The sequence below is a fragment of the Mobula birostris genome, chromosome 8 (assembly GCF_030028105.1).
Source record: "Mobula birostris isolate sMobBir1 chromosome 8, sMobBir1.hap1, whole genome shotgun sequence".
Taxonomy (NCBI): domain Eukaryota; kingdom Metazoa; phylum Chordata; class Chondrichthyes; order Myliobatiformes; family Myliobatidae; genus Mobula; species Mobula birostris.
Genome location: NC_092377.1, coordinates 74,264,772 through 74,291,755, shown reverse-complemented (window position 1 = coordinate 74,291,755; position 26,984 = coordinate 74,264,772). Strand labels below are relative to the sequence as shown.

At 42.5% G+C, this 26,984-nt stretch overlaps 1 protein-coding gene across 2 annotated transcripts in view; it reads right to left on the bottom strand.

Moving 5' to 3' along the window:
- Window positions 1-26,984, bottom strand: part of kif16ba (kinesin family member 16Ba) — a 231,279-nt gene that overhangs the window by 18,325 nt on the left and 185,970 nt on the right. The window contains exon 28 of one of the 2 annotated variants that reach the window (XM_072265466.1): window positions 23,333-23,364. The exons of the other annotated variant lie outside the window; for it this stretch is intronic. Coding sequence (XP_072121567.1) covers window positions 23,363-23,364 — 2 coding nt within the window. The 3' untranslated portion in view covers window positions 23,333-23,362. Of the gene's footprint in view, window positions 1-23,332; window positions 23,365-26,984 lie in introns of those variants that run through there. 2 annotated transcript variants of the gene reach the window in all.

Genomic DNA, 26,984 nt, shown 5'->3' with positions numbered 1-26,984 from the left:
AGGCTTGTTAGACATGATCTGCCCCTCACAAAGCCATGCAGACTGTCCCTGATCAGACCATGACTCTCTAAATGCCCAGAGATCCTATCTCTAAGAATCTTTTCCAACAGCTTTCCCACCACAGACATAAGGCTCACTGGTCTATAATTACCCGGACTATCCCTACTACCTTTTTTGAACAAGGGAACAACATTCGCCTCCCTCCAATCCTCCAGTACCATTCCCGTGGACAGCGAGGACATAAAGATCCTAGCCTGAGGCTCAGCAATCTCTTCCCTCACCTCGTGGAGCAGCCTGGGGAATATTCCGTCAGGCCCTGGGGACTTATCGGTCCTAACGTATTTTAACAACTCCAACACCACCTCTCCCTTAATATCAATATGCTCCAGAACATCAATCTCACTCATATTGTCGTCACCATCATCAAGTTCCCTCTCACTGATGAACAGACAATAGACAATAGGTGCAGGAGGAGGCCATTCGGCCCTTCGAGCCAGCACCGCCATTCACTGTGATCATGGCTGATCATCCACAATCAGCATCCAGTTCCTGCCTTATCCCCATAACCTTTGATTCCGCTATCTTTAAGAGCTCTATCCATCTCTTTCTTGAAAGCTTCCAGAGACTTGGCCTCCACAGCCTTCTGCGGCAGAGCATTCCATATATCCACCACTCTCTGGGTGAAAAAGTTTTTCCTTAACTCCGCTCTAAATGGCCTACCCCTTATTCTTAAACTGTGGCCTCTGGTTCTGGACTCGCCCATCAGCGGGAACATGCTTCCTGCCTCCAGCATGTCCAATCCCTTAATAATCTTATATATTTCAATACGATCCCCTCTCAGCCTTCTAAATTCCAGAATACACAAGCTCAGTCGCTCCAATCTATGACAGTCCCGCCATCCCAGGAATTAACCTTGTGAACATACGCTGCCCTCCCTCAATAGCAAGAATGTCCTTCCTCAAATTTGGAGACCAGAACTGCGCACAGTACTCCAGGTGTGGTCTCACCAGGGCCCGGTACAACTGCAAAAGGACCTCTTTGCTCTTATACTCAATTCCCCTTGTTATGAAGGCCAGCATGCCATTAGCTTTCTTCACTGCCTGCTGTACTTGCATGCTTGCTTTCAGTGACTGATGTACAAGAACACCTAGATCTCGTTGTACTTCCCATTTTCCTAACTTGACTCCATTTAGATAATAATCTGCCTTCCTGTTCTTACCACCAAAGTAGATAACCTCATATTTATCCACATTAAACTGCATCTGCCATGCATCTGCCCACAATACCGAAGAGGTGTATTCATTGAGGACCTCACTCACTTCCACAGCCTCCAGGCACATCTTCTCACCTTTATCTCTAATCGGTCCTACCTTCGCTCCTGTCATCCTTTTTTTCTTCACGTAATTGAAGAATGCCTTGGGGTTTTCCTTTACCCTACTCGCCAAGGCCTTCTCATGCCCCCTTCTTGCTCTTGTCAGCCCCTTCTTAAGCTCCTTTCTTGCTTCCCTATATTCCTCAATAGACCCATCTGATCCTTGCTTCCTAAACCTCATGTATGCTGCCTTCTTCCACCTGACTAGATTTTCCACCTCACTTTACCCTACCAGTCTTTATCTTCCTCACCGGGACAAATTTATCCCTAACATCCTGCAAGAGATCTCTGAACATCGACCACATGTCCATAGTACATTTCCCTGCAAAAACATCATCCCAATTCACACCCACAAGTTCTAGCCTTATAGCCTCATAATTTGCCCTTTCCCAATTAAAAATGTTCCTGTCCTCTCTGATTCTATCCTTTTCCATGATAATGCTAAAGGCCAGGGAGCGGTGGTCACTGTCCCCCAGATGCTCACACACTGAGAGATCTGTGACCTGACCCGGTTCATTAACTAGTATGAGATCTAGTATGGCATTCCCCCTAGTCAGCCTGTCCACATACTGTGACAGGAATCCATCCTGGACACACTTAACAAACTCTGCCCCATCTAACCTCTTGGAAATAATCAGGTGCCAATCAATATTAGGGAAATTAAAGTCACCCATGATAACAACCCTGTTATTTTTGCACCTTTCCAAGATCTGCCTCCCAATCTGCTCCTCTGTATCTCTGCTGCTACCAGGAGGCCTATAGAATACCCCCAATAGAGTAACTGCTCCCTTCCTGTTCCTGACTTCCACCCATACTGACTCAAAAGAGGATCCTGCTACATTACCCACCCTTTCTGTAGCTGTAATAGTTTCCCTGACCAGTAATGCCATCCCTCCTCCCCTTCTTCTGCCCTCTCTATCCCTTTTAAAGCACTGAAATCAAGGAATATTGAGAATCCATTCCTGCCCTGGTGCCAGCCAAGTCTCTCTAATGGCCACTACATCATATACATCGTATTGACTAATATACAAAGTACTCAGTTATTTCCAAGGATTTTACTTTGTCCAAAATGTGTTATATTTAAATAATATTCTAATTGCATGTTCTGAGACATCTTGGGGGAATCCCTATCGATCGTCATCATCATCGTTATGTGTGTGTCTTTCTATCAGTAGATTATTTATTTTTTATTGCTTCAATTCATGAAAAACGGTAGTCATCCATCATTTATGAAAATAAAATGAGGCATGAAACAGGAAGGAAATGAATTAAATAATGGATACACATCTATTAAAATTATCTAATCCCCTGTTGTGGAACTGCCAGATCTAAGAATAAAAGTTCACAAATTTTGAATTATATTACTTTATTTCTGTAGCCTAATTTTGCTTTGTGATGATGTCTCAGTTAGACATTGGCTTTCTCTAATAATCTACTGGAGCTAATTTGTAATAGAAATGCCACTCTCATTTTAGACAAATGAATTAAAAAAGAATGACTCTTAAGTCTTGGTTCCTTTTTAAAAAAAAAAAAAGACCCAAAAAATGCATGTCTATACAGTTGAAGACACTAGCCTGAAACAGAAGTTACTATTGCATGGGAGCCATTGCAATATTTTCAGTACAAACCTTCCATGAGAGAGTGGGATATTAAGCTCATGAGTGATGGTATCTTGTGTTAGTCATTAACTTTCTGAGGTATTTAATTTCATTTATGTATATTTTTATTAACTAATATGGTAATTAGTAAATATGTGGTAGGAATAAATTGCTTATTTCAAGTTCTGCATCATTTCTTGTGAGATAATTCCCTTAATCTTTTCTATTGGAGGCTGAGAGACTGGACTTTCCAGTAAGATGTTGTCCATATGGTCTCAGCTGCCTCTCCAGGTCCCTGGTTGTAGTGAGGTAGAGGATGGGTGAAAATGTAATGACTCCATTAATTCTTGGGATTCCTGGACCCATGACTATTCAAAAGTGTTCCAAGTTAGGTGTAGTCTCTAAATTGCTCACATGTATCCATATTCTTATTCACTCTCTAAGGTACAACTGTAATTCACCCTACTAAGGTAGTTTCAGACAGCATACTGTGGCTACCTTCCACAGTCGCTGGAATTTTCTACACCATTATTGCAATAGAGTCCTTAAAGGAGACTACATTACAATAATAATTATTGCCCACAATCTGATCATATATGCCCATATAAATTATGTTGCAACTCGATAACCCTCTTCCTGTTTTGTCTGTTTAAGCCTTACATCATCAGACTGTGTGTCATATAAATGCGTCTCACTTAACATAAAAAAGTTGGATTCACATTCACAGATCAGTGTTTCCTTTTAATTAGTTTTTTATGTTTTACAGTAACAGAACATTACTGTAGTGGCAAGGTAGTTTTAAAGTGAACCTGAGATGACTACCTACCTGTTGAAGCACAGTGAGACGTACACGTTTTAAAAAAGTGTAGCGTGAAACATTCCTTGGTTTTAGTGGGGTAGAGAAGGGGTGAAAATGTAATGTCCTCATTACTCGAAACAGTTGAATTTTAAAAAAGCAGAGCAGCACATTTTTTTTTCTTTGCAAGTGGAGAAAGTCAGTTACATTTTAAAATAGTAGGAAATGGATGAATTCACAAGTTTATAAACAGTGAGTATCAGGTGATAATATTCATAAATTTAAAAAAGCAGGAATGGTTGGCTATATCGAAAAGATAGATGTGTAAAATTGTACAGATAACTGGCTCATGTATAATGAGCAAATTAAACAGCATTTTGAAGCAAATGGAATAGCAAATGAGAAACAAGTACCCGTTTAGCTGAGTGTGTTGGGTGGAAAAGCATACAGTTTACTTAGAAACTTAACAGGTCCAACCAAACCAGCTGAGATAACTTTCGTGAAAGAAATGTAGAAACATTAAGAACCAAAACAATTGTTAAGCTTCATGTACAAAATCAGAAGGAAAGGGAGTCCATTTCATGTACATGGCTGAACTGTTTAGATTCATAGAAACATAGAAAACATACAGCACAATTCAGGCCCTTCAGCCCACAAAGCTCTGTCATATCCCTACCTTAGAACTACCTAGGCTTTACCCATAGCCCTCTATTTTTCTACGCTCCATGTAGCCATTGAGGAGTCTTTTAAAAGACCCTATCATTTCTGCCTCCACCACTGCCACCAGCAACCCATTCCACACATTCACCACTTTATGCTTAAGAAACTTACCCCTGACATCTCCTCTGTACCTACTTCCAAGCATCTTTAAATTATGCCCTCTTGTGCTAGCCATTTCAGCCCTGGGGAAAAGCCTCTGACTTTCCACACGATCAATCTTGTACACCTCTATCAGGTCACCTCTCATCCTCCGTCGCTCCAAGGAGAAAAGGCCGAGTTCACTCAAACTATTCTCATAAGGCATGCTCCCCAATCCAGGCAACATCCTTGTAAGTCATGGTAAACTCTTGGTGGTGCTCTGATGTGGCGGTTTTGTTGAGCACATGTTCTCCCAACCTCAAACACCTAATGGTCAAACACCGTCCAGTCTTTCTCCTAGGGAGTTCTCATTTGTGATCCTGTCTGGAGTTTACATACAACCAGTAGCCGACTATAATCAAGCGCTCATGATTCTGCATGATGCTGGATCCAAACATGAAACAGTCCATCCCGATGCATTTCAAATCATAGTCCGGAACTTCAACCAGGCATGTTTGAGGAAAACCCTGCCCAATTACCATCAGCATATAACCTGCAGCACCAGTGGTCCCAACAAACTAGACCACTGTTATACTAAGATGAGGAATGGCTGTGTGATTCCATGCCCAGACTGCATTTTGGTAAATCGGATCAAGGCTAAGGAACAAAGCTCCAGAGATTAGTATAACAACGAGTTGGTCACAGGAGGCAGAGGAGTGGCTACAGGAATGCATCGAGTCAGTGGACTGGACCATGTTCAAGGATTCATCTGTGTATCGGAATGAATACACCATTGTTGTAATGGAATTTATTAAAACTGTACAGCTTTTATACAAACTGTAGGTGAGTGGGTCCCAAAAAAATCAGGGTCTTCCTCAATCAGAAGCCCTGGATGAATCATGAGGTCTGCAGTTCCGGACAAAACTTGAATCAATAAAGTATGCTTGACAGTTGTGGCAGGGCTTGAATACAATCACCTCTTATAAAGCTAAATCAAGCAACATAGGTGACAACAAGTCTTGGTTTCCAGATGACCTCACTGCCTTCTGTGCTTGCTTTGACCATCAAAACATGGAGGAACCATCACAAACTTCCACAACGCCCGATGATCCTATGATTGCAGTCTCTGAAGCCGATGTGCCAACAGCCTTCAGGCAGGTGTATCCACAAAAAACATCCAGTCCAGATAGCACACCTGGCCAGGTACTAAAGACCTGTGCTGATCAACTGGCTGGAGAGTTCATTGGGATCTTTAACCTCTTGCTTTGGCAGTGTGTGGTACCCACCTGCTTCAAGCAGGCTTCAATAATACCAGTGCCCAAGAAGAGCCTGGTGATCTACCTCAGTGACTATTGCCCAGAAACACTTACATCACAGGAGTAACAGGTCCGCAGCAGTTGTTATCTCACTGGCTCTTCACTCAACCATGGAACTTCTGGACAGCAAAGATAAAGAACATACATCAGGATGCTCTTTATCGACTACAGCTCAGAATTAAGTACCACGATCCCCTCAAAACTAATCAATAAGCCCCAAGACTCAATCCTTCCTTGTGCAATTGGATCCTGGATTTCCTCACTTGCAGATCCCAGTCAGTTCGGATTGGTGACAACATCTCCTCCATAAAGCTGAGTGCTTAATCCCCTGCTCTACTCACTTTGCACTTATGAATGTGTGGCTAAGCGCAGCTCAGAATCAGGTTTATTATCACCGGCACATGACGTGAAATTTGTTAACTTAGCAGCAGCAGTTCAAAGCAATACATAATATAGAAGAGAAAATAATAATAAAATAATAAAAAAATAAATCAATTACAGTATACATATATTGAATAGATTTTTTGGAAAACATGCAAAAACAGAAATACTGTATATTTTTAAAAAAAAAAAGGTGAGGTAGTGTCCAAGGATTCAATGTCCATTTTGGAATTGGATGGCAGAGAGGAAGAAGCTGTTCTTGAACTGCTGAGTGTGTGCCTTCAGGCTTCTGTACCTCCAACCTGATGGCAACAGTGAGAAAAGGGCATGCCCTGGGTGCTGGAAGTCCTTAATAATGGACGCTGCCTTTCTGAGACACCGCTCCCTGAAGATGTCCTGGGTACTTTGTAGACTAGTACCCATGATGGAGCTGACTAGATTTACAACCCTCTGCAGCTCTCCAATGTCATATTCAAGTTTGCTAATAACACTACTGTCGTAGGCCAAATCAAAGATTGTGATGAATCAGCATATAGGAGGGAGATTGAAAATCTGGCTGAGTGGTGTTGTAACAACAGCCTCCTACTTAACGTCAGCAAGTCTGAGGAGTTGATTATAGATTTCAGGGGATATAAAGAAGAGGTCCATGAGCCAGTCCTCATTGGAAGATCAGAGGTGGAGCGGTATAGCAACTTTGAGTTCTTGGGTGTTATTATTTCAGAGGACCTGCCCTGGGCCCAGCACGTAAATGCAATTACAAAGGAAGCATGGCAGCGCCTGTTTCCTTAGGAGTTTGCAGAGAGTCGGCAGGACATTTAAAACTTTGACAAATCTCTATAGATGTGTAATGGCGAATATATTGACTGATGCATCACGGCCTGGTATGGAAACGGCATTGGCCTTGAAAGGAAAATCCTACAATAGGTAGAGGATATGGTCCAGTCCATCAAAGGTAAAGCCCGCCCAACCATTGAGCACATTTACATGAAATGCTGTCATGGGAAAGCAGCATACATCATCAGGGTCCCTGACCACCGAGGACATGTTCCCTTCTTGTTGCTGTCATCAGAAAGAAGGTACAGGACTCGCATCTCCAGATTCAGACTACCCCTCAACCATCAAGCTCCTGAACCAAAGGGAATAACTTCATTCAACTTTACTTGCCCTATCATTGAAATGTTTCCATAACCAATGAACTCACTTTCAAGGATTTTTTATTTCGTGTTCTTGATATTTATTGCTCATTTATTTTTTTATTATTATTCCTTTTTTGAATTTGCGCAGTTTGTTGTCTTCCGCACTGTCATTGAGTGCCCTAGTTGGATGGTCTTTTATTGAATCTGTTATGTTTATTATTCTATAGATTTATTAAGAATGCTCACAAGAAAGTGAACCTCAGGGTTGTATATGGTGACATATATATAATTTGATAATAAATTTATTTTGAACTTTGAAGAGATTGTCAAAGCATTGTCAATAGTAATGGGCTTAATGATGCACTGAGAGATCATTTAGTTTGTGGAATTTTACATGAAAGCATTCAAAAATGGCTCTTAACTGAAGCAACTCACATTTAAAAGAGCAGTTGAAATAACTGTATCAATGGTAACAGTAGACACATGCAAATGAGTTGCAGTCAGGAATGAAAGTCAGTGTGATCAAAATTGGAACATCTGTGCAGAAATCGGCCAGGCTGAATACATTGCATTACCGTTCTGCCAAGGGCTCACATTTGCCTGACCAGTGCAGGTTTAAAGGTGAAACTCGCAGAAAATACAACAAATGCAACAAACTTCCAGTTTAAGATGATACTACTGAAGATGTGCGACAGCTACGGGTAAATCATAAGGCAAGAGATTCTACTAAAAACATTACTTATAACATCCTTACTGAAGAAAATTGTGGTGAATTATTGCTGCTGACAGTGAGGGGGCAGGCGGAGGCGAGGATGGTCAGAGGATCAGCCATGTGACACAACATGTTCGAGCAGCCCGGTTTGCAGATGGAGTTTGTATCACTGCTGGGGATGGAGTGAATGATTTGGAGAGGAGTCGATGTAGGAGAGTTTCAATGCCAGTCCACCTAACCCGGGTGTGAAGTTGGATCGCTCTGAGCACCAAGCCGATTTGGTGAGACCGAGATTGGCAACGCGCTGGGTGCCCAAGTGTATCAGGGCACTGGGATCCTGGTCCTATAATGCGGCACTACTCGGTGTGTGGACAATTTAAATGCCGGCTCAGATAGACGGGAAGCTCAAGTGTCATGTACAGAAGCGAGGGTCAGGCTGATTTCGCTCGCTCTCCCGTGAATGTTTATTCCTTTCTCTTTGGTGCCAAGATTGTGGACTGGTCCAGCTGCTGGGCATTTCTGCCCTGCTGATGTGATGAATGTGGGGACTTTGGGCCCACTCTGGCTGCTCCGGGAGTGGATCTGGAACTCATTCTGGTTTGAGATGCTGTTGGCTTGCTTCTATTGTTTGTGTGATGTGTATGTTTTTCTCTCTCTCTCTTTCTCTGCATAATGGTTCTGGTCTTTTTTAAAATATGGTATTCAGGTGTTTTGCTTTGTGTCTGCCTGTAAGCAGATAAATTTCAAGGTGTATAATTTATACATTGATAATAAATGTGCTTTGAACCTTTGAATCTTTGAAAGTAGGACACATACAAGAAGTGTGTCAGGCAGACAAAAATAAATGGACTGCACAGAGAAGAGAAAATGATAAAAAGTCATGTTGCATTTTCAAAAAGAGCTCTAATCTGCATAATGGCAAATAAATTAAAATGAAATTGGACACTGCATTGGCTGTTTCAGACATTCCTTAGAATGATTTTGAACAGCATTTCAAAGATACTTTGAAAGCTGCAGATATCCAACTAAGAGCTTATACTGGAGAAAAGTTAACCCCTGTGGGAATAACATTAAACGTGAAAGGCAACAACCATACATTAGACTTGTATGTGGTTTAAAAAAAAAACAAGAGGTCCAGCATTGTGGGGATGTGACTGGCTGAGACAACTATAACTTGACTGGAGATCCAACAACCATTGCATGCCACATCTCCTTTAATAGAGTCAACTGAAAGTGAAATAAGAAAGGGAGTGGATGATGCTACAACTGTCTCCATGCCATACACCATGAACCATTGCCCAACAGAGAGCAAAGTGGTGCTGGTGCCCACCTCTGTGCCTCTGCTTGGAAAGCATATTGGAACAAGGAAGGACCGTGCTGCTCAGAGAAATCACAAAAATGATGAAAGCAGAGTTCTGAGCTCAACAGTTTTTGTAGGCAACATATCCGAGAATGCTTCTAATGCATTAATTAGACAGCTACTTGTGAAATTTGTCTTAGTTTTATGCTGGGAGAGAGTTCAAGGAGCTTTAGAAAAGTTTAGGCAAGCATTCGGCTTTCGTGAGTATAAAGAACCAAGATGTACTCTGCGTGCGTTAATGTTATTGCGTGAACTTTAAATGGAGGACAAAAAGCTGCTTGTAAAAGTAGAAGCAAAGACCAAAACTCGGTTTGATGAATGAAATGGCAAAAAGAAAAGAGTCAATAGAGATACTGAAAAAAATAGAGGATTCGTCAAATGATGTTGTAGATGAGGAAACCAAGAGGAGAGATTAGATTATAAAGGGAACAATAGAAGGGTTAATAAGAGAATAGTCCAATGAACTAAATTCACCTTCCCAAAAACATGATGCACAAACTAGAAAAAGATAAAGGAAATGAAAGAGGATGATGTCGTAAGTGCTATGAAAATGGAGAGCATAAATGAGACCCAAGTTCTTGAGAAATTAGCACATTCAGAGATACAAGAAACTAGAAGAAGAAAAGGGAAGGCAAGAAAAAGAAAGGGATGTATTTGAAAAGGAGAGGAGATAGAGAGAAAGAAAGGAGTGAAAGAGAAGAAACTTGAGAAAGAAAAGGAATCTGGAGCAGCAGCTGGATGACCTTCAACTCATAAGGGAGAATGAGGCAGTCATAGATGAGAGCTACAGGGAGGTAGTCACACCTAGGCTGTTGGAAGCAGGTCGTTGGGTGACAGTCAGAGGGGGGAAAGCGAAGGTGAGTAGACAGGTAGTGCAGAGCACCCCTGTAGCCATTCCCCTGAATAATAAGTTTACCGTCCTGGATACTGTTGGCAGGGACGACCGACCAGGTGTGAGCCACGGTGGCAGGGCCTCCGGCACTGAGTCTGACCCAGTGGTGCAGAAGCGTGGGACGGAGAAGAGGAGAGCTGTTGTCATTGGAGACTCCATAGTTAGGGGAGCAGACAGGAGATTTTGTGGACGTGAGAAGGACACCCGCTTGGTTTGTTGCCTCTCGGGTGCCAGGGTCCGGGATGTCTCTGACCGGGTGCACGACATCCTGGTACAAGAGGGAAAGCAACCATAAGTCGTGATACATGTTGGGACCAACGACATAAGCAGGAAGAGGGATGAGGTCCTGAAGTGTGAGTTTTGGGAACTAGGCAGAAGGCTGAAGAACAGGACCTCAAAGGTGGCGTTCTCAGGATTGCTGCCAGTGCTACGTGACACTGATGGTAAGAATTGGAGGAGATGGCAGTTGAATGTGTGGCTGAGGAGTTCGTGCAGGGAGCAGGGTTTTGGATATTTGGATCATTGGGATCTCTTCTCGGGAAGGTGGGACCTGTACAGATTGGATGGGTTGCACCTGAACTCGAGGGAGAGCAAATTCCTTGCAGGTAGGTTTGCTAGCATGGTTTGGGAGGGTTTAAACTAATTTGCAAGGGGGATGGGACCCAGAGCAATAGAGTAGTGAAAGAAGTGCATGGAGTAAAGCCAGATCTAACATACAGAGAGGCTTTGAGGAAAGAGAAGCAGAATAAACGGTGTAAAGACAGTAAGGTAGAAGGGCCTGTGTGTACCTCAATGTGTGTACCTCAATGCAAGAAGCATCAGGAACAAGGGTGATGAACTGAGAGCTTGGAAACATACATGGAATTATGATGTAGTGGCCATTACAGAGACTTGGCTGGCACCAGGGCAGGAATGGATTCTCAACATTCCTGGATTTCAGTGCTTTAAAAGGGATAGAGAGGGTGGAAAAAGGGGAGGAGGGGTGACATTACTGGTCAGGGATACTATTATAGCTGCAGAAAGGGTGGGTAATGTAGCAGGATCCTCTTTTGAGTCAGTATGGGTGGAAGTCAGGAACAGGAAGGGAGCAGTTACTCTATTGGGGGTATTCTATAGGTCCCCTGATAGCAGCAGAGATACAGAGGAGCAGATTTGGAGGCAGATTTTGGAAAGGTGCAAAAATAACAGGGCTGTTATCATGGGTGACTTTAACTTCCCTAATATTTATTGGCACCTGATTAGTTCCAAGGGTTTAGATGGGGCAGAGTTTGTTAAGTGTGTCCAGAACGGATTCCTGTCACAGTATGTGGACAGGCCGACTAGGGGGAATGCCATACTAGATCTAGTACTAGGTAATGAACTGGGTCAGGTCACAGATCTCTCACTGGGTGAGCATTTGGGGGACAGTGACCACCGCTCCCTGGCCTTTAGCATTATCATGGAAGAGGATAGAATCAGAAAGGACAGGAACATTTTTAATTGGGGAAGGGCAAATTCTGAGGCTATGAGGCTAGAACTTGTGGGTGTGAATTGGGATGATGTTTTTGCAGGGAACTGTACTATGGACATGTGGTCGATGTTTAGAGATCTCTTGCAGGATGTTAGGGATAAATTTGTCCCGGTGAGGAAGATAAAGAATGGTAGGGTGAAGGAACCATGGGTGACAAGTGAGGTGGAAAATCTAGTCAGGTGGAAGAAGGCAGCATACATGAGGTTTAGGAAGCAGGGATCAGGTGGGCCTATTGAGGAATATAGGGAAGAAAGGAGCTTAAGAAGGGGCTGACAAGAGCAAGAAAGGGGCATGAGAAGGCCTTGGCGAGTAGGGTAAAGGAAAACCCCAAGGCATTCTTCAATTACGTGAAGAAAAAAAGGATGACAGGAGTGAAGTTAGGACCGATTAGAGATAAAGGTGGGAAGATGTGCCTGGAGGCTGTGAAAGTGAGCGAGGTCCTCAATGAGTACTTCTCTTCGGTATTCACCAATGGGAGGGAACTTGATGACGGTGAGGACAATATGAGTGAGGTTGATGTTCTGGAGCATGTTGATATTAAGGGAGAGGAGGTTTTGGAGTTGTTAAAATACATTAGGACAGATAAGTCCCCAGGGCCTGACGGAATATTCCCCAGGCTGCTCCACGAGGTGAGGGGAGAGATTGCTGAGCCTCTGGCTAGGATCTTTATGTGCTCGTTGTCCACGGGAATGGTACTGGAGGATTGGAGGGAAGCGAATTTCGTCCCCATGTTCAAAAAAGGTAGTAGGGATAGTCTGGGTAATTATAGACCAGTGAGTCTTACGTCTGTGGTGGGAAAGCTGTTGGAAAAGATTCTTAGAGATAGGATCTATAGGCATTTAGAGAATCATGGTCTGATCAGGGACAGTCTGCATGGCTTTGTGAAGGGCAGATCGTGTCTAACAAGCCTGATAGAGTTCTTTGAGGAGGTGACCAGGCATATAGATGAGGGTAGTGCAGTGGATGTGATCTATATAGATTTTAGTAAGGCATTTGACAAGGTTCCACATGGTAGGCTTATTCAGAAAGTCAGAAGGCATGGGATCCAGGGAAGTTTGGCCAGGTGGATTCAGAATTAGCTTGCCTGCAGAAGGCAGTGGTTCGTGGTGGAGGGAGTACATTCAGATTGGAGGATTTTGACTAGTGGTGTCCCACAAGGATCTGTTCTGGGACCTCTACTTTTCGTGATTTTTATTAACGACCTGGATGTGGGGGTAGAAGGGTGGGTTGGCAAGTTTGCAGATGACGTAAAGGTTGGTGGTGTTGTAGATAGTGTAGAGGATTGTCAAAGATTGCAGAGAGACATTGATAGGATGCAGAAGTGGGCTGAGAAGTAGCAGATGGAGTTCAACCCGGAGAAGTGTGAGGTGGTACACTTTGGAAGGACAAACTCCAAGGCAGAGTACAAAGTAAATGGCAGGATACTTGGTAGTGTGGAGGAGCAGAGGGATCTGGGGGTACATGTCCATAGATCCCTGAAAGTTGCCTCACAGGTGGATAGGTTAGTTAAGAAAGCTTATGGGGTGTTAGCTTTCATAAGTCGAGGGATAGAGTTTAAGAGTCGCGATGTAATGATGCAGCTCTATAAAACTCTGGTTAGGCCACACTTGGAGTACTGTGTCCAGTTCTGGTCACCTCATTATAGGAAGGATGTGGAAGCATTGGAAAGGGTACTGAGGAGATTTACCAGGATGCTGCCTGGTTTAGAGAGTAGGCATTATGATCAGAGATCAAGGGAGCTAGGGCTTTACTCTTTGGAGAGGAGGAGGATGAGAGGAGACATGATAGAAGTGTACAAGATAATAAGAGGAATAGATAGAGTGGATACCCAGCGCCTCTTCCCCAGGGCACCACTGCTCAACACAAGAGGACATGGCTTTAAGGTAAGGGGTGGGAAGTTCAAGGGGGATATTAGAGGAAGGTTTTTTACTCAGAGAGTGGTTGGTGCGTGGAATGCACGGCCTGAGTCAGTGGTGGAGGCAGATACACTAGTGAAATTTAAGAGACTACTATGCAGGTATATGGAGGAATTTAAGGTGGGGGGTTATATAGGAGGCAGGGTTTGAGGGTTGGCACAACATTGTGGGCCGAAGGGCCTGTACTGTGCTGTACTATTCTATGTTCTATGTTTAAAAAGAGAGAAAATCTGGAAAAAAAAGGAGAACAAAAGTGTTCAGAGCTGCCAGGACGATTTTCTGCAGTTTGAGTCAACTCCTACAAATAACGTGGAGGAGGCCCTAGAATCTTAAATTGTTTTCAGAGCCACCAGTCTCAGCTGTCAAGCAGAGTAACCTCCCTTGTCAGGAAATACGTTATCCCAGAGAGTAAGAAATCCTCCACAAAAATGCAATTTTTTGGCCTGAATAAGACAATTTAACATTTACTATGCTGTGGACGTTGTATAGTATACTTGTGTATATATAGTATATGTATATACAATGAGTTGAAATGCATTTTGTATTGAGTTGAAGTTTATAGCTAAGGAGGGAGGAGTGTTGTGTATTTGTGCTTGAATGACTTGGGCCCAGTTGCACTCACCCCCATCATTGCAAAGTGCTTTGAGAGACTGGTTCTATCACATCTGAAATCCTGTCTGCCCACTACCCTGGACCCCCATCAATTTGCCTATCGCACCAACAGGTCAATGCAGGACGCCATCTCCACGACACTTCACTCTGCCCTGACCCACCTGGACAGTACCAGCTCTTGCGTCAGAATGCTGTTCATTGACTTTAGTTCGGCATTCAATACTGTGCTCCCCTCCAAGCTGATCGCCAGACTTTACCAGCTTGGTATCACCTCATTTCTCTGCAATTGGACCTTGGACTTTCTGAATAACAGACCCCAGTCAGTTCAGTTAGACAACCTCTCCTCCTCCACTCTCACCCTGAACACCGGGCGTGCCTCAAGGCTGTGTGCTGCCTGATCAGAGGGGATGACAAGACCGCCTACAGGGATGAGATCCAGCACCCGGCCATGTGGTGTGCTGACAACAACCTGGCCCTTAGCACCCAGAAGACCAAGGAGATCATTGTGGACTTCAGGCATGCTAGGAGCCACACTCATGTCCCCATCTACATCAACGGAGCTGTAGTGGAGCAAGTATCATGCTTCAAATTCCTTGGTGTCCACATTTCCGAGAATCTCACCTGGTCCCTGAACTCCTCCATCCTGATCAAAAAGATGCAACAGCGCCTTTATTTCCTGTGGAGCGTCAAGAAAGCTCACCTCTGCCCCAGGATACTGACGGACGTTTACTGCTGTACCATTGAGAGCATACTCACCAACTGCATCTCAGTGTGGTATGGCAATTGTTCCGTGTCGGACCGCAAAGCACTCCAGCGTGTGGTGAAAACTGCCCAGTGGATTATCGGCACCCAAATGCCCACCATTGAGAACATCTACCATAAATGCTGCCTGGGCAGGGTGAAAAGCATTATCAAGGATGCATCTCACCTTAACCCTGGACTTTTTACTCTCCTCCCATCCGGTAGGCGCTACAGGAGCCTCCGCTCCCGCACCAGCAGGCACAGGAAGAGCTTCTTCTCTGAGGCTGTGACACTGCTGAACCTCTCATCACAGTGCTAAGCAGTATTGCACCCATATTGTACTCTCAGTACTTTTATATTTGTGTGCTGTAGCACTTACTTTTTATTCGCAGTTATTTTGTAAGTAACACTATTCTTTGCATTTCTGGTCTGATGCTAACTGCATTTCATTGGCTCTGTATCTGTAATCAGCACAATGACAATAAAGTTGAATTTAATCTAATCTAATCTAATTTAATACTATGTGTGTGTGTGTGTGTATATATATATATATATATATCAGTAATACTTAAGTAATATTGTAAATATATTGTTTGATTAAGCATACTTTGTTCAAATAATTCTTTATAGTTATATGAACAAAGTACATGAATGGCATATGTCATTCACGGCTGTGTCATATGTGCACACCTCGTTTAAGGTAAAAACGAAGATTTGCATTCCTGAATGTGTTTCCTTTCAATTAGTTTTCATGTTTAGAGTTACAAAACATAACAAAGTTTTTATTACGATATTTAAAATATGCAGAGCAATACAAAATGCTGGAGGAACTCAGCAGGTCAGGCAGCATCTATAGATATAAATAGATGGTTGAATTTTTGGGCCGAGCCTCTTCTTCAGGGCTCAGAAGGAAGTCGGGGGGTGGGGGGTGGGGTAAGATACCAGAATAAAAAGGAGGGGGGAGGGGAAAGTGGCTAGCTGGAAGTTGATAGGTGAAGCCAGGTGGGTGGGAAAGGTCAAGAAGAAGAAGAAGGAATCTGATAGGAGAGGAGAGTGGATCCAGAGGAAAATAATAAGCAGGTGCGAAGAAAAAAGGTCAGAGTGGGCAAAGGAGGAAGGGGGGTGGGTGGAGAAATTTGTTCACTGGAAGGTGAAATCGATATTCATGCTATCTGGTTGGAGAGTACCCAGATGGAATATAAGATGTTGCTCCTCCACCCTGAGGGTGGCCTCATCTTGGCACACGAGGAAGCCATTGACTGACATGTTGGAATGGTAATAGGAATCAGAATTAAATTGTTTGGCCACCAGGACGTCCCACTTATGGCGGATAGTGTGGAGGTGCTGGATGAAGAGGTACCCCAATTTGCAATGTGTCTCACCATTGTAGAGAAGCTGCATCAGGAGCACAGGATACAATAGACAACCACAGCAGATTCACGGGTGAAATGTTGCCTTACCTGAAAGGACTGTTTAAGGCCCTGAATGGAGGAGAGGGAGACGGTGTATGGCAGGTGTAGCATTTAGACTGCTTGCAGGGAGGGAGATGAATGGACAAGGGAATCATGAAGGGAGCAATCTCTATGGAAAATGGAGGATTGGGGGAGGTATTAGTGGTAGGATCTCTTTGGTGGAAACTGTGGAGGATAATGTGTTAGATGCGGAGACAGATAGGGTGGTAGGTAAGGACAAGAGAGACTTTATCACTATTAAGGTGGTGGGAAGATGGGGTGAGGAGGTACAGGAAATGGAGGAGATGCAAGTGAGGGCAGCATCAATAGAAGAGGGAGGGAAACCCTATTCTTTAAAGTAGGAGGAAATCTCCGATGTTCAGTAATGGAAAGCCCCTTCCTGGAAACAGATGTGATTGGGGCAAAGAAACTGAGAAAAGGGAGTACCATTTTTACAGGAGGTAGGGTGGGAAAAGGTATAGTTGAGATATAATTAACATGTACTTTATTATCAATTTTTTAATATAAATTATGAAGTCTTAAAGTAGGTTTCAGTGTATGTTTCATTTATTGGAAAAGAAATAATATGCAAGCCTTTTAACATTATAAAAAAGGGAAGCGTGTATGTTATGATGATAAGCACATCTAACACACATCTATGTTGAAGGTTACTTTCCTCTTTAGTTCTGGCTCCTCAGCCTAACTCAATCAATTTGTTAGCTTCTGTCCTCTTTGGACTGCAGAGACTGAGACTCTTTAAACTTTTCCCTTGAGGATTTGCCCTTTATTCTTTATTATTTGGTAAATTATTTAGCATCTGTGACTCAGTCACATTTATGCTTTGGAGGCTCTAGTTTGTTTCCAGGCCCTTAATCATAAAAACTGATCAAGTGCTTGGAAACAAACTAGAGCCTCCAAAGCATAAGGTGTTCTTTAATGTTGGAGATAGTGTCTTTTAGATGAGACCTCAGACTGAGAGTCACAGTAATGGAAGCTGCAATCAGTTTCAAACCCCAGGGAGTGCACATCTCACAGTCCCAGAACACATCCTGCACAATCAGGAAAGTTCACCAATGCCTCTGCTTTCTGAGGAGGCTGAAGGGAACTGAACTTTGCACATCTATACTCTCGTCATTCTAGAGATGTGCAATAGAGAGCATCCTAACAAGCCACATCACTGCATGGTAAGGAAACTGCACTTGGCAGACAGGAAGGCTCTACAATGGGTAGTCAAAACTGCCCAACACATCACTGGCTCCAGCCTACCTGCCATCAAGGACATATATGCAGAATGGTGCTGGAACAGGTCCAGTAACGTCATGAAGGGTCCCACCTACCCTGCTCATGGACTGTTTGTCTCACTCCCATCAGGGAGGAGGCTACATAACATCCACACGAGGGCCACTAGACTCAAAACAGTTACTTTCCCCAAGCAGTAAGGCTGATCAACACCTCTACCCATTAACCCCACCCCCCCACACTTTTTTTTCATAGGCCGCCCAATAGTAACAGGGATATCGAGGAGCAGATAGGACAGATCCCGGAAAGGTGTAATAATAAAAGAGTTGTCATGATGGGAGATTTTAATTTCCCAAATATCTATTGGCATCTCCCTAAGCAAGGGGTTTAGATGGGGTGGAGTTTGTTAGGTGTGTTCAGGAAGGTTTCTCGACACAATATGTAGATAAGTCTACAAGAGGAGAGACTGTACTTGATTTGGTATTGGGAAATGAACCTGGTCAGGTGTTAGATCTCTCAGTGGGAGAGCATTTTGGAGATAGTGATCATAATTCTATCTCCTTTACAATAGCATTGGAGAGAGATAGGAACAGACAAGTTAGAGAAACGTTTAATTGAAGTAAGGGGAATTATGAGGCTATCAGGCAGGAAATTGGAAGCTTAAATTGGGAACAGATGTTCTCAGGGAAAAGTACAGAAGAAATGTGGCAAATGTTCAGGCGATATTTGTGAGGTGTTCTGCATAGTACGTTCCAATGAGACAGGGAAGTTATGGTAGGGTACAGGAACTGTGGTGTACAAAGGCTGTAATAAATCTAGTCAAGAAGAAAAGAAAAGCTTACAAATGGTTCAGAGAGCTAGGTGATGTTAGAGATCTAGAAGATTATAAGGCTAACAGGAAGGAGCTTAAAAAGTAAATTAGGAGAGCCAGAAGGGGCCATGAGAAGACCTTGCCGGGCAGGATTAGGGAAAACCTCAAGGAATTTTACAAGTATGTGAAGAGCAAGAGGAGAAGGTGTGAAAGAATACGACCTATCAAGTATGACAGTGGGAAAGTGTTTATAGAACCGGAGGAAATAGCAGGGGTCCTTAATAAATAACTTACTTCAGTATTCACTATGGATAAGGATTTTGGTGATTGTAGTGCTGACTTCTAGCAGACTGAAAAGCTTGAGCATGTAGATATTAAGAAAGAGGATGTACTGGAGCTTTTGGAAAGCATCAAGTTGGATAAGTCACCAGGACCGGATGAGATGTACCCAGGCTACTGTGGGAGGCGAGGGAGGAGATTGCTGAGCCTCTGGCAATGATCTTTGAATCATCAATGAGGATGAGAGAGGTTCCGGAGGATTGGAGGGTCGCGGATGTTGTTCCTTTATTCAAGAAAGGGAGTAGGGTTAACCCAGGAAATTATAGACCAGTGAGTCTTACTTCAGTAGTTGGTAAGTTGATGGAGAAGATCCTGAGAGGCAGGATTTATGAACATTTGGAGAGGTATAATATGATTAGGAATAGTTAGCATGGCTTTGTCAAGTGAGTTTGTGCCTTATGAGCCTGATTGAATTTTTTGAGGATGTGACACGTTGATGAAGGAAGAGCAGTAGGTGTAGTGTATATGGATTTCAGCAAGGCATTTGATAAGGTGCCCCATGCAGGGCTTATTGAGAAAGTAAGGAGGCATGGGATCCAGCGGGATGTTGCTTTGTGGATCCAAAACTGGCTTGCTCATAGAAGGCAAAGAGTGGTTGGAGATGGGTCATATTCTGCATGGAGGTCGGTGACCAGTGGTGTGCCTCAGGGATCTGTTCTGGGATCCTTACTCTTCGTGATTTTTATAAATGACCTGGATGAGGAAGTGAAGGGATGGGTTAGTGAATGTGCTGATGGTACAAAGGTTGGGGGTGTTGTGGATAGTGTGGAGGGCTGTCAGAGGTTACAGCAGGACATTCATAGGATGCAAAACTGGACTGAGAAGTGGCAGATGGAGTTCAACCCAGATAAGTGTGAAGTGGTTCATTTTGGTAGGTCAAATATGATGGCAGAATATAGTATTAATGGTAAGACTCTTGGCAGTGTGGAGGATCAGAGGGATCTTGTGTTTGGAGTCCATAGGACGCTCAAAGCAGCTGTGTAGGTTGACTCTGTGGTTAAGAAGGCATACGGTGTATTGGCCTTCATTAACCGTGGAACTGAATTTAGGAGCCGAGAGGTAATGTTACAGCTATATAGGACCCTGGTCAGACCCCACTTGGAGTACTGTACTCAGTTCTGGTGGCCTCGCTACAGGAAGAATGTGGAAGCCCTAGAAAGGGTGCAGAGGAGATTTACGAGGATGTTGCCTGGATTTGGGAGCATGCCTTATGAAACCAGGTTGAGTGAACTCGGCCTTTTCTCCTTGGAGCGACGGAGGATGAGAGGTGAGCTGATAAGAGGTGTATAAGATGATGAGAGGCATTGATCATGTGGATAGTCAGAGGGTTTTTCCCAGGGCTGAAATGGTTGCCACAAGAGGACACAGGTTTAAGGTGCTGGGGAGTAGGTACAGAGGAGATGTCAGGGGTAAGTTTTTTACTCAGAGAGTGGTGAGTGCATGGAATGGGCTGCTAGTGACAGTGGTGGAGGAGGATACGATAGGGTCTTTTAAGAAACTTTTGGATAGGTATATGGAGCTTAGAAAAATAGAGGGCTATGGGTAAGCCTAGTAATTTCCAAGGTAGGGACATGTTTGGCACAACTTTGAGGGCCGAAGGGCCTGTATTGTGCTGTAGGTTTTCCATGTTTCTGTGTTTGTGCACTGAAAATTACATTAAACAACCATAAGTTAAAGAAGTTAAACTTACCAGAAGTTAAAGTTAAAGGAATCAATGTTCATGCCATCAGCTTGGAGGCTACCCAGATGGAATATGAGCTGTTGCTCCTCCAACCTGAGGGTGGCTTCATTGTGGAAGTCTCACTGATATAGAGGAGGCCTCACCAGAAGCACTGGATATAGTAGATGAATCTGACGAAGTGTCACCTCACCTGGAAGAATTATTTGGGGCCCTGAATGGTGGTGAGGGAGGAGGTGTAGAATCAGGTGTAACACTTCTCCCACCGACAGGGATAAATGCCAGGAGAGAGGGATGAGTAGAAAAGGGAATTGTGTAGAGAGTGATCGCTGTGGAATGCAGAGGAGGGGGCAGGTGGGGGGAGGGTTGGGAAAGATGTGCTACGCGATAGGATCCTGTTGTAAATGTGCTAGATATGGAGGTTCATGGGGTGGTAGATAAGGAAAACTCTATCCCTGTTATTGAAGCAGGAAAATGGGGTGAGGGTAGATGTGTGGGGAATGGAGGCAACGTGGGTGAGGACAGCATTGGAAGTGAAATCCTGTTCTTTGAAAAAGGACATTTCAGATATTGTCTAGATCTCCTCAGAAGTTAACAAAGTTCATGACATATGCTGTTGATATTAAATCTGATTCTGATTCTGAGATGTTATGGGATGGAAAGTTTCACCTGAGAACAGATACAGTGGAAATGGAGAAACTATGAAAAGGGAATAACAGTTTTTACAAGGAACAGTGTGGGAAGAGGTATTGTCAAGATAGCCGTGAGAGTCTAAAGGAATATTAAAGGTATCAGCAGATAGTCTCTCCAGAGAGGGAGGCAGACAGATCAAAAAAGGGGAGAGAGGTGTCAGAGATGGATCAAATAAACTTAAGGGCAGGCTAGATGTTGGAGGCAAAGTTGATGAAATTGGTGAGCTCGGCATGGGTGGAAAGAGCAGCAACAATGCAGTTAATGATGTAGCATAGAAAGGGTTGGGGACCATTACCAGTGTAGGTTTGGAACATGGACTGTTCCATGTAGCTAACAAAAAGGCAGCCATAGCGGGGTTCCATGTGGGTGCCCATAGCTACACCTTGGGCTTGGGGAAAGTGGGAAGAGATGAAAGAGAAATCATTGAGGGTGAGGACTAGTTCTCTCAGATGGAGAAGAATGTTGGTGGAGGGGAGCTGGTTAGGTCTATTGTCTAGAAAGAAATAGGGAGCTTTAAGGCCTTCCTGATTGGGGGATAGAACTGTATAGTGAAAATGAGACAATTAGGGCTAGGGAACTCAACTTGCTTAAAGTTATTGAGAGTGTGTGAAGTGTCATGGATGTAAATGGGTAGGGACTGAACCAAGGGGGACAAAATGGAGCCAAGATATGCAAACACAAGTTCAGCGGGGCAGGAGCAGGCAGAAACAATGGGCTTACCCAGACCATCATGTTTGTGGACCTTGTGTAGGAGATAGAAATGAGCAGTGTGGGGTATGGGAACAATGAGACTGGTGGCAGTGGATGGGAGATCTCCAGAGTCGATGAACTTGTTGATAGTGGAAGAGACAATGACCTGATGCTTCTTAAAGAGGTCCTGTTCAAGGCATAAACAAGAGGAGGTGGTATTCTCTTACTTGGTAACATGGTATCCAAAAAGAGGCCTAATTCATGCTTGCAAAACCTCCTCGCTATAAGTGCTGAATGTTCTAGCTACCAATCCTTGCTATGTTTTGGATGGCTCTGCCACATTGCCTAGGGACTAATTGATTTACTTGCTCCAAAGCCCTCTATTATAGGTTGATACCCTTTATATACTATACATATATTTTATAGCATAGAAGAGTAACTTCATATACAAACTTGGGCAGAAGTCATGGAATATATTGAAATTTCTTTACAGGCTAGCAAGTGTGTGTTGGAAGTTTACCCATTAAATTTTCAGTTGATTTTTGTCTTTCAAATGGAATCAGCAATCTAAATTTTGATGCAGTTTCCCAATTCTTGACCTTCAGCTGAATTCACATTCTGATAGCATGCTCTGAATAATCAAAGACAAATACTTTGTTGGAAATTATTCTTAGTTTTGCTTGTATCCAAAGCTCAGGCAGTGCTATGCCATTTTATTAATTTCTTTTTTGAACAAAAAAAAACTAGTCTCTGCTTACATTTTAACTTCAGTTCAATTTTGAAGTAGCCAGTTTTGATTGATACTGTCAATGTGACCTTGCTTTCCTAGTTAGATTTGCTATATATATTTATAATTACTATCTTTGCTGCTCATTGATGTTGCATAGCTTATAATTGGATTTCCAAAATTTGAAAAAAAAATTGAAGGATTTTGTTACCCAAGTTACTTTAAAGCCTCCATGGTTGCTTAATTTGTGAAGAGCTACTTCAACCACCATACAAAATTTATCAGTGAATGGAATTCTAATTTGGTTGCCTACCTAGCTGCAAAACACAAGTATCCACGCTGAACAAATCAAAGTACTGTAACCCCATTGAGCCGTATTCATGATTAAACCATGGTTTGAAAAACAAATATAAAAAAGGTGAGGCCTGTCTAAAAAAAATTCCATCAAACCGAATTAGATATGGGACAACAAATAATTCAGAGAACAATTTCATAAATAAGTTTGTTATTTATTTGGGTGTTGAACTCATTCTCATGAAGAATCATCTTCAAATCTATTATTCTCTCAGAAACGAAATGCAATTTGCTCTTTCTTCCTGAAATTGATTGGAAGAGAAAGAGCTTGAATTGTAACTTTTTATTTTAGCCATCGACCATGCATATTTACAAATCAACTGGAAATCTCAAACAATATTGTACAATTATTTAAAAAGTTGCTGTACTTCGCTGGTATACTATGCCCCAAAGTAAGAAGTGGGCTTATTTCAGCTTCTGCTGACTTTCCCAACAAAGCTTAGCCTCTTGCTCTTATGAAACTTTGATAAAATTGGTAAGAATGTAGGTGCATGGTTAGCAAGTCTGCAGATGATATCAAAATTAGTGGTTTAACAGACAGTGAAGAATTTTGCCGAAGTTTTCAACAGAACATAGGTCAGATGGGAAAGTTGTCAAGGGAATTACACTGGAATTTAAATAAGTAGTGCAAAGTTATGCATTTTGGGAATTTAAACCAGGGCTGGACGTACACAGTGAATGGCAGGGCTGTGCAAAGTGTTGTTGAACAGAGAGACCTTCGGGGTACTAGTTCCTCAAAAGTAGCAACAAGGTAGACAGGGTAATGAAGAGGGTATGTGGCAAGATTGCTCTCATTTGCCAAGGCGTTGAATAGAAAAGTTGGGAAGCATTACCAATGTACAAAACATTGGTTAGATTACACTTAAGGGTATTGTGTTCAGTTCTGTTTGCTTATGCCATGGAAAGGATGTGTTCATGACAGGTTGCAAAAAAATTTCAGAATTATTGCCTGTTTCATGGACTTGAGTTAGATGGAGAGATTGGATAGGTTGAGTCGTTTTCCTGGAACAAAGAAAGTTTAGAGGAAACAAGATAAAAATGTTTAGAAATGATGAGGTATTGATAGGATAGAAAGCCAGAGTCTGCTACCTATAGAAGGGCTGCCTAAAACTGGTGTGGGTTTAAGATAAGAGGAGAAAGTTTAAAGGAGACCTGAGGGGTAAATTTTCCACACGTTACGTTGTTGGTCACTAGACTGAGCTGGCAGAAGAGGTGGTGAAGGCAGGTACCGTAACAACATTTAAGAGATATCTGGAAAGGTATTTGAATGAGCAAAGTGAAGAGGGATATAGAATTAGTGTAGGGAAGTGGAGTTAGTAGAGATAGTCATGACAGTCAGCATAGACATTGTGGGCAGAAGAGCTTGCTTTATGCTGTATATATCTGGTTCTGTACTGGCTGGTGGTGTATTGGCATCTGTACCGAATTTCAAGGGAAGTGGTCCTGGGTTCGAATCTGGCCAGCTCCTTGCACGTTTTCCGTCTGTGCTGGGTTGAGCTAGCAACTCACCCTTGTAAAAAAAAAAACACAGATAAATGCTGAAGAAATGGCACATCGGGTGGTAACCTTGCCACAAGGTGCAGAGAGGAACAACAACAAATCTGGTTCTAAACACATTCCTCTTACACAATGAAGAGGATTAAAGGAGGGAAAGAAATGCAGATAAATGTGGTTTTGTGTCTTGGTGTCAAAGCATTGGAAATTAAATGGCCATGTGGTCTTAGCTTCCTAGGTTGGGAGCCAATGATGAGGATGAAGGTGTAAATAATTATGAGTCAGGCTACTGATTGCAGGCGGTCCCAGAGGCTTCTTCTATTCCATTAGATCATATTTTAACACTTTTATCCCATGCCAGCAAATAGCCTACTATTCCAATTCATCATCCAGGATCAATGTTTTTGGACATGGCCCTGACGAAGGAGAGCTGCAGATGTCTGTATTTGAGAATTGCTTTATAACATCATATCTGTCTGATCTGGCTTTATGTACAGAAATATTTGCAAAGTGTTCATTATATAGAAACAAGGCCATACAACCCAGATGTACAGTCGAAGCCGCCCTTAAACCTCAGTTTACCCATTCTTCTCTCTCTCATGTGTTTGTTTGGTTTCTATTGGATCTCTGTCAATTACTCTTCATGTCACTCTATGGGTAAAAATGTTTTTGAATTCCTTCATGTTATAATTATTCATCCCTAATACTTTTTTCAGTTCCTGTGGAAACATTTTCTCTTTCTGTGCTATGACACTATTTAATAATCTTAATGACCTCCTAACAGGTCATTGATTTAGTCCTTTCTTTTCAAGAGAAATGAGCTCCAGCCTGTTCAGTCTTTTCAGTAAGTTCTGGCATCATTCTATTAATCTTTGCTCTTTCAAAACTGTTAAATCTTCTTAGTGTCCAAATTAACCTTTCCACCCCACCTTACCAGTACTTAACCTTAAATACGCCAAGAAATATAATATGTGCATCCCATCCTCATAATGTAAACCTCTCAGGCAGAGCATCATTGGAATCAGTGGAGAATGTGTTGGAACTGCACTCATATACTGCTGGGTGAGATTCAAGGTTAGAGTCAGCAATGACATCACTCCAGGCAAGCAGTTATGGTACTTAAAGTCAAAGATCATAAGTTACAAAGGTTAACTTTTGCAATATATTGGAGGGCTGTTATTGAGGAATTATAACACTGTGTAATTCTGTTCAGGTCAAAGTGTTAATTGGAGGCTTGATCTAACATACAATTACAGTGTATTTAATATTAATTGAAACTATAAAATATCTAGTTTAAAACAAAAGGTTGATTTACCATTTATTTTATGACCTTGATTATGCTAAATGTTAGAGTATACTATGACACTCCACATCAAGTCCACTTGTTTAGTACTTGTCCTAGTTTTGTTAAATCTGAATACGAAGCTTTATTGAGGATGTTGACACTTAATGATTGAGGACTCCAACATTCTTAATTAATGCGCTTCTTTCACAAAACTGCATCCAGCAGCAATCAGTAATTTGCCTTGTACTCCAAAGTATTTGCTCTTGGTAAAGGGTTATCTTTCAATCTTTTTGCTATGCTCTTCCCTGATTCTTCACCACAATTGCGTGTACAGTGGGCTGACCAGCAGTTTGTGCGTGTGGGAATAGTTGCGGGTGGGTCTGCAGTAAGTTAGATCTGTGCTTTAGATTGCTTGATGAACATGAGGATTTATGGCTAAGTATGTATTAAGAGTCAGCACAGGTGGCTTCATTTATGACTGATTTTCAAAAATTTTAATCTGCGCCCAACTGCCTAGGAACAATTCTAACTATTATGTTTCTGCAATTGTTACTGTGGTCTGACAAAAAAAAGAAACCATATAATCATAAGCATTGCTTCCAATGCATAGGCAGCAAAATATCGTAGCTATCAGAGCTGCATTATCATTTACAGGGTACGAAGAGCATCTCATTGACAGCAGTAACTGCAGCAATGGATAGCTGGGACTTGATGATGAGTGTTACTTTCATTACATTAACCTGATTAATAAGAAACAGCAGAAAATTAAGAAAGAGAATTTATCAGGCATAGCTGCCAATTACACAATTGCACAATGGTACTTTTTTTCACTATTGATACACAGAGATATAGTGAAAAGGTTTTGCTTACACGACATTTGGACAGATTATTCCAAATGTAAGTATGATGAGATAGTACAAAAGAAAATCAACAACAAAACAGAATGATGCTCCTGGTACAAAGAGAGTACAGTGCAGGTAAACAAGTAAGGTGCAAGGGCCAAGACAAGCTACCTTGAGAGATCAAGAAATCATTTATACTGTGTAAGAGGTCATTTAAAGAATCCTACAGCAGTGGGATAGA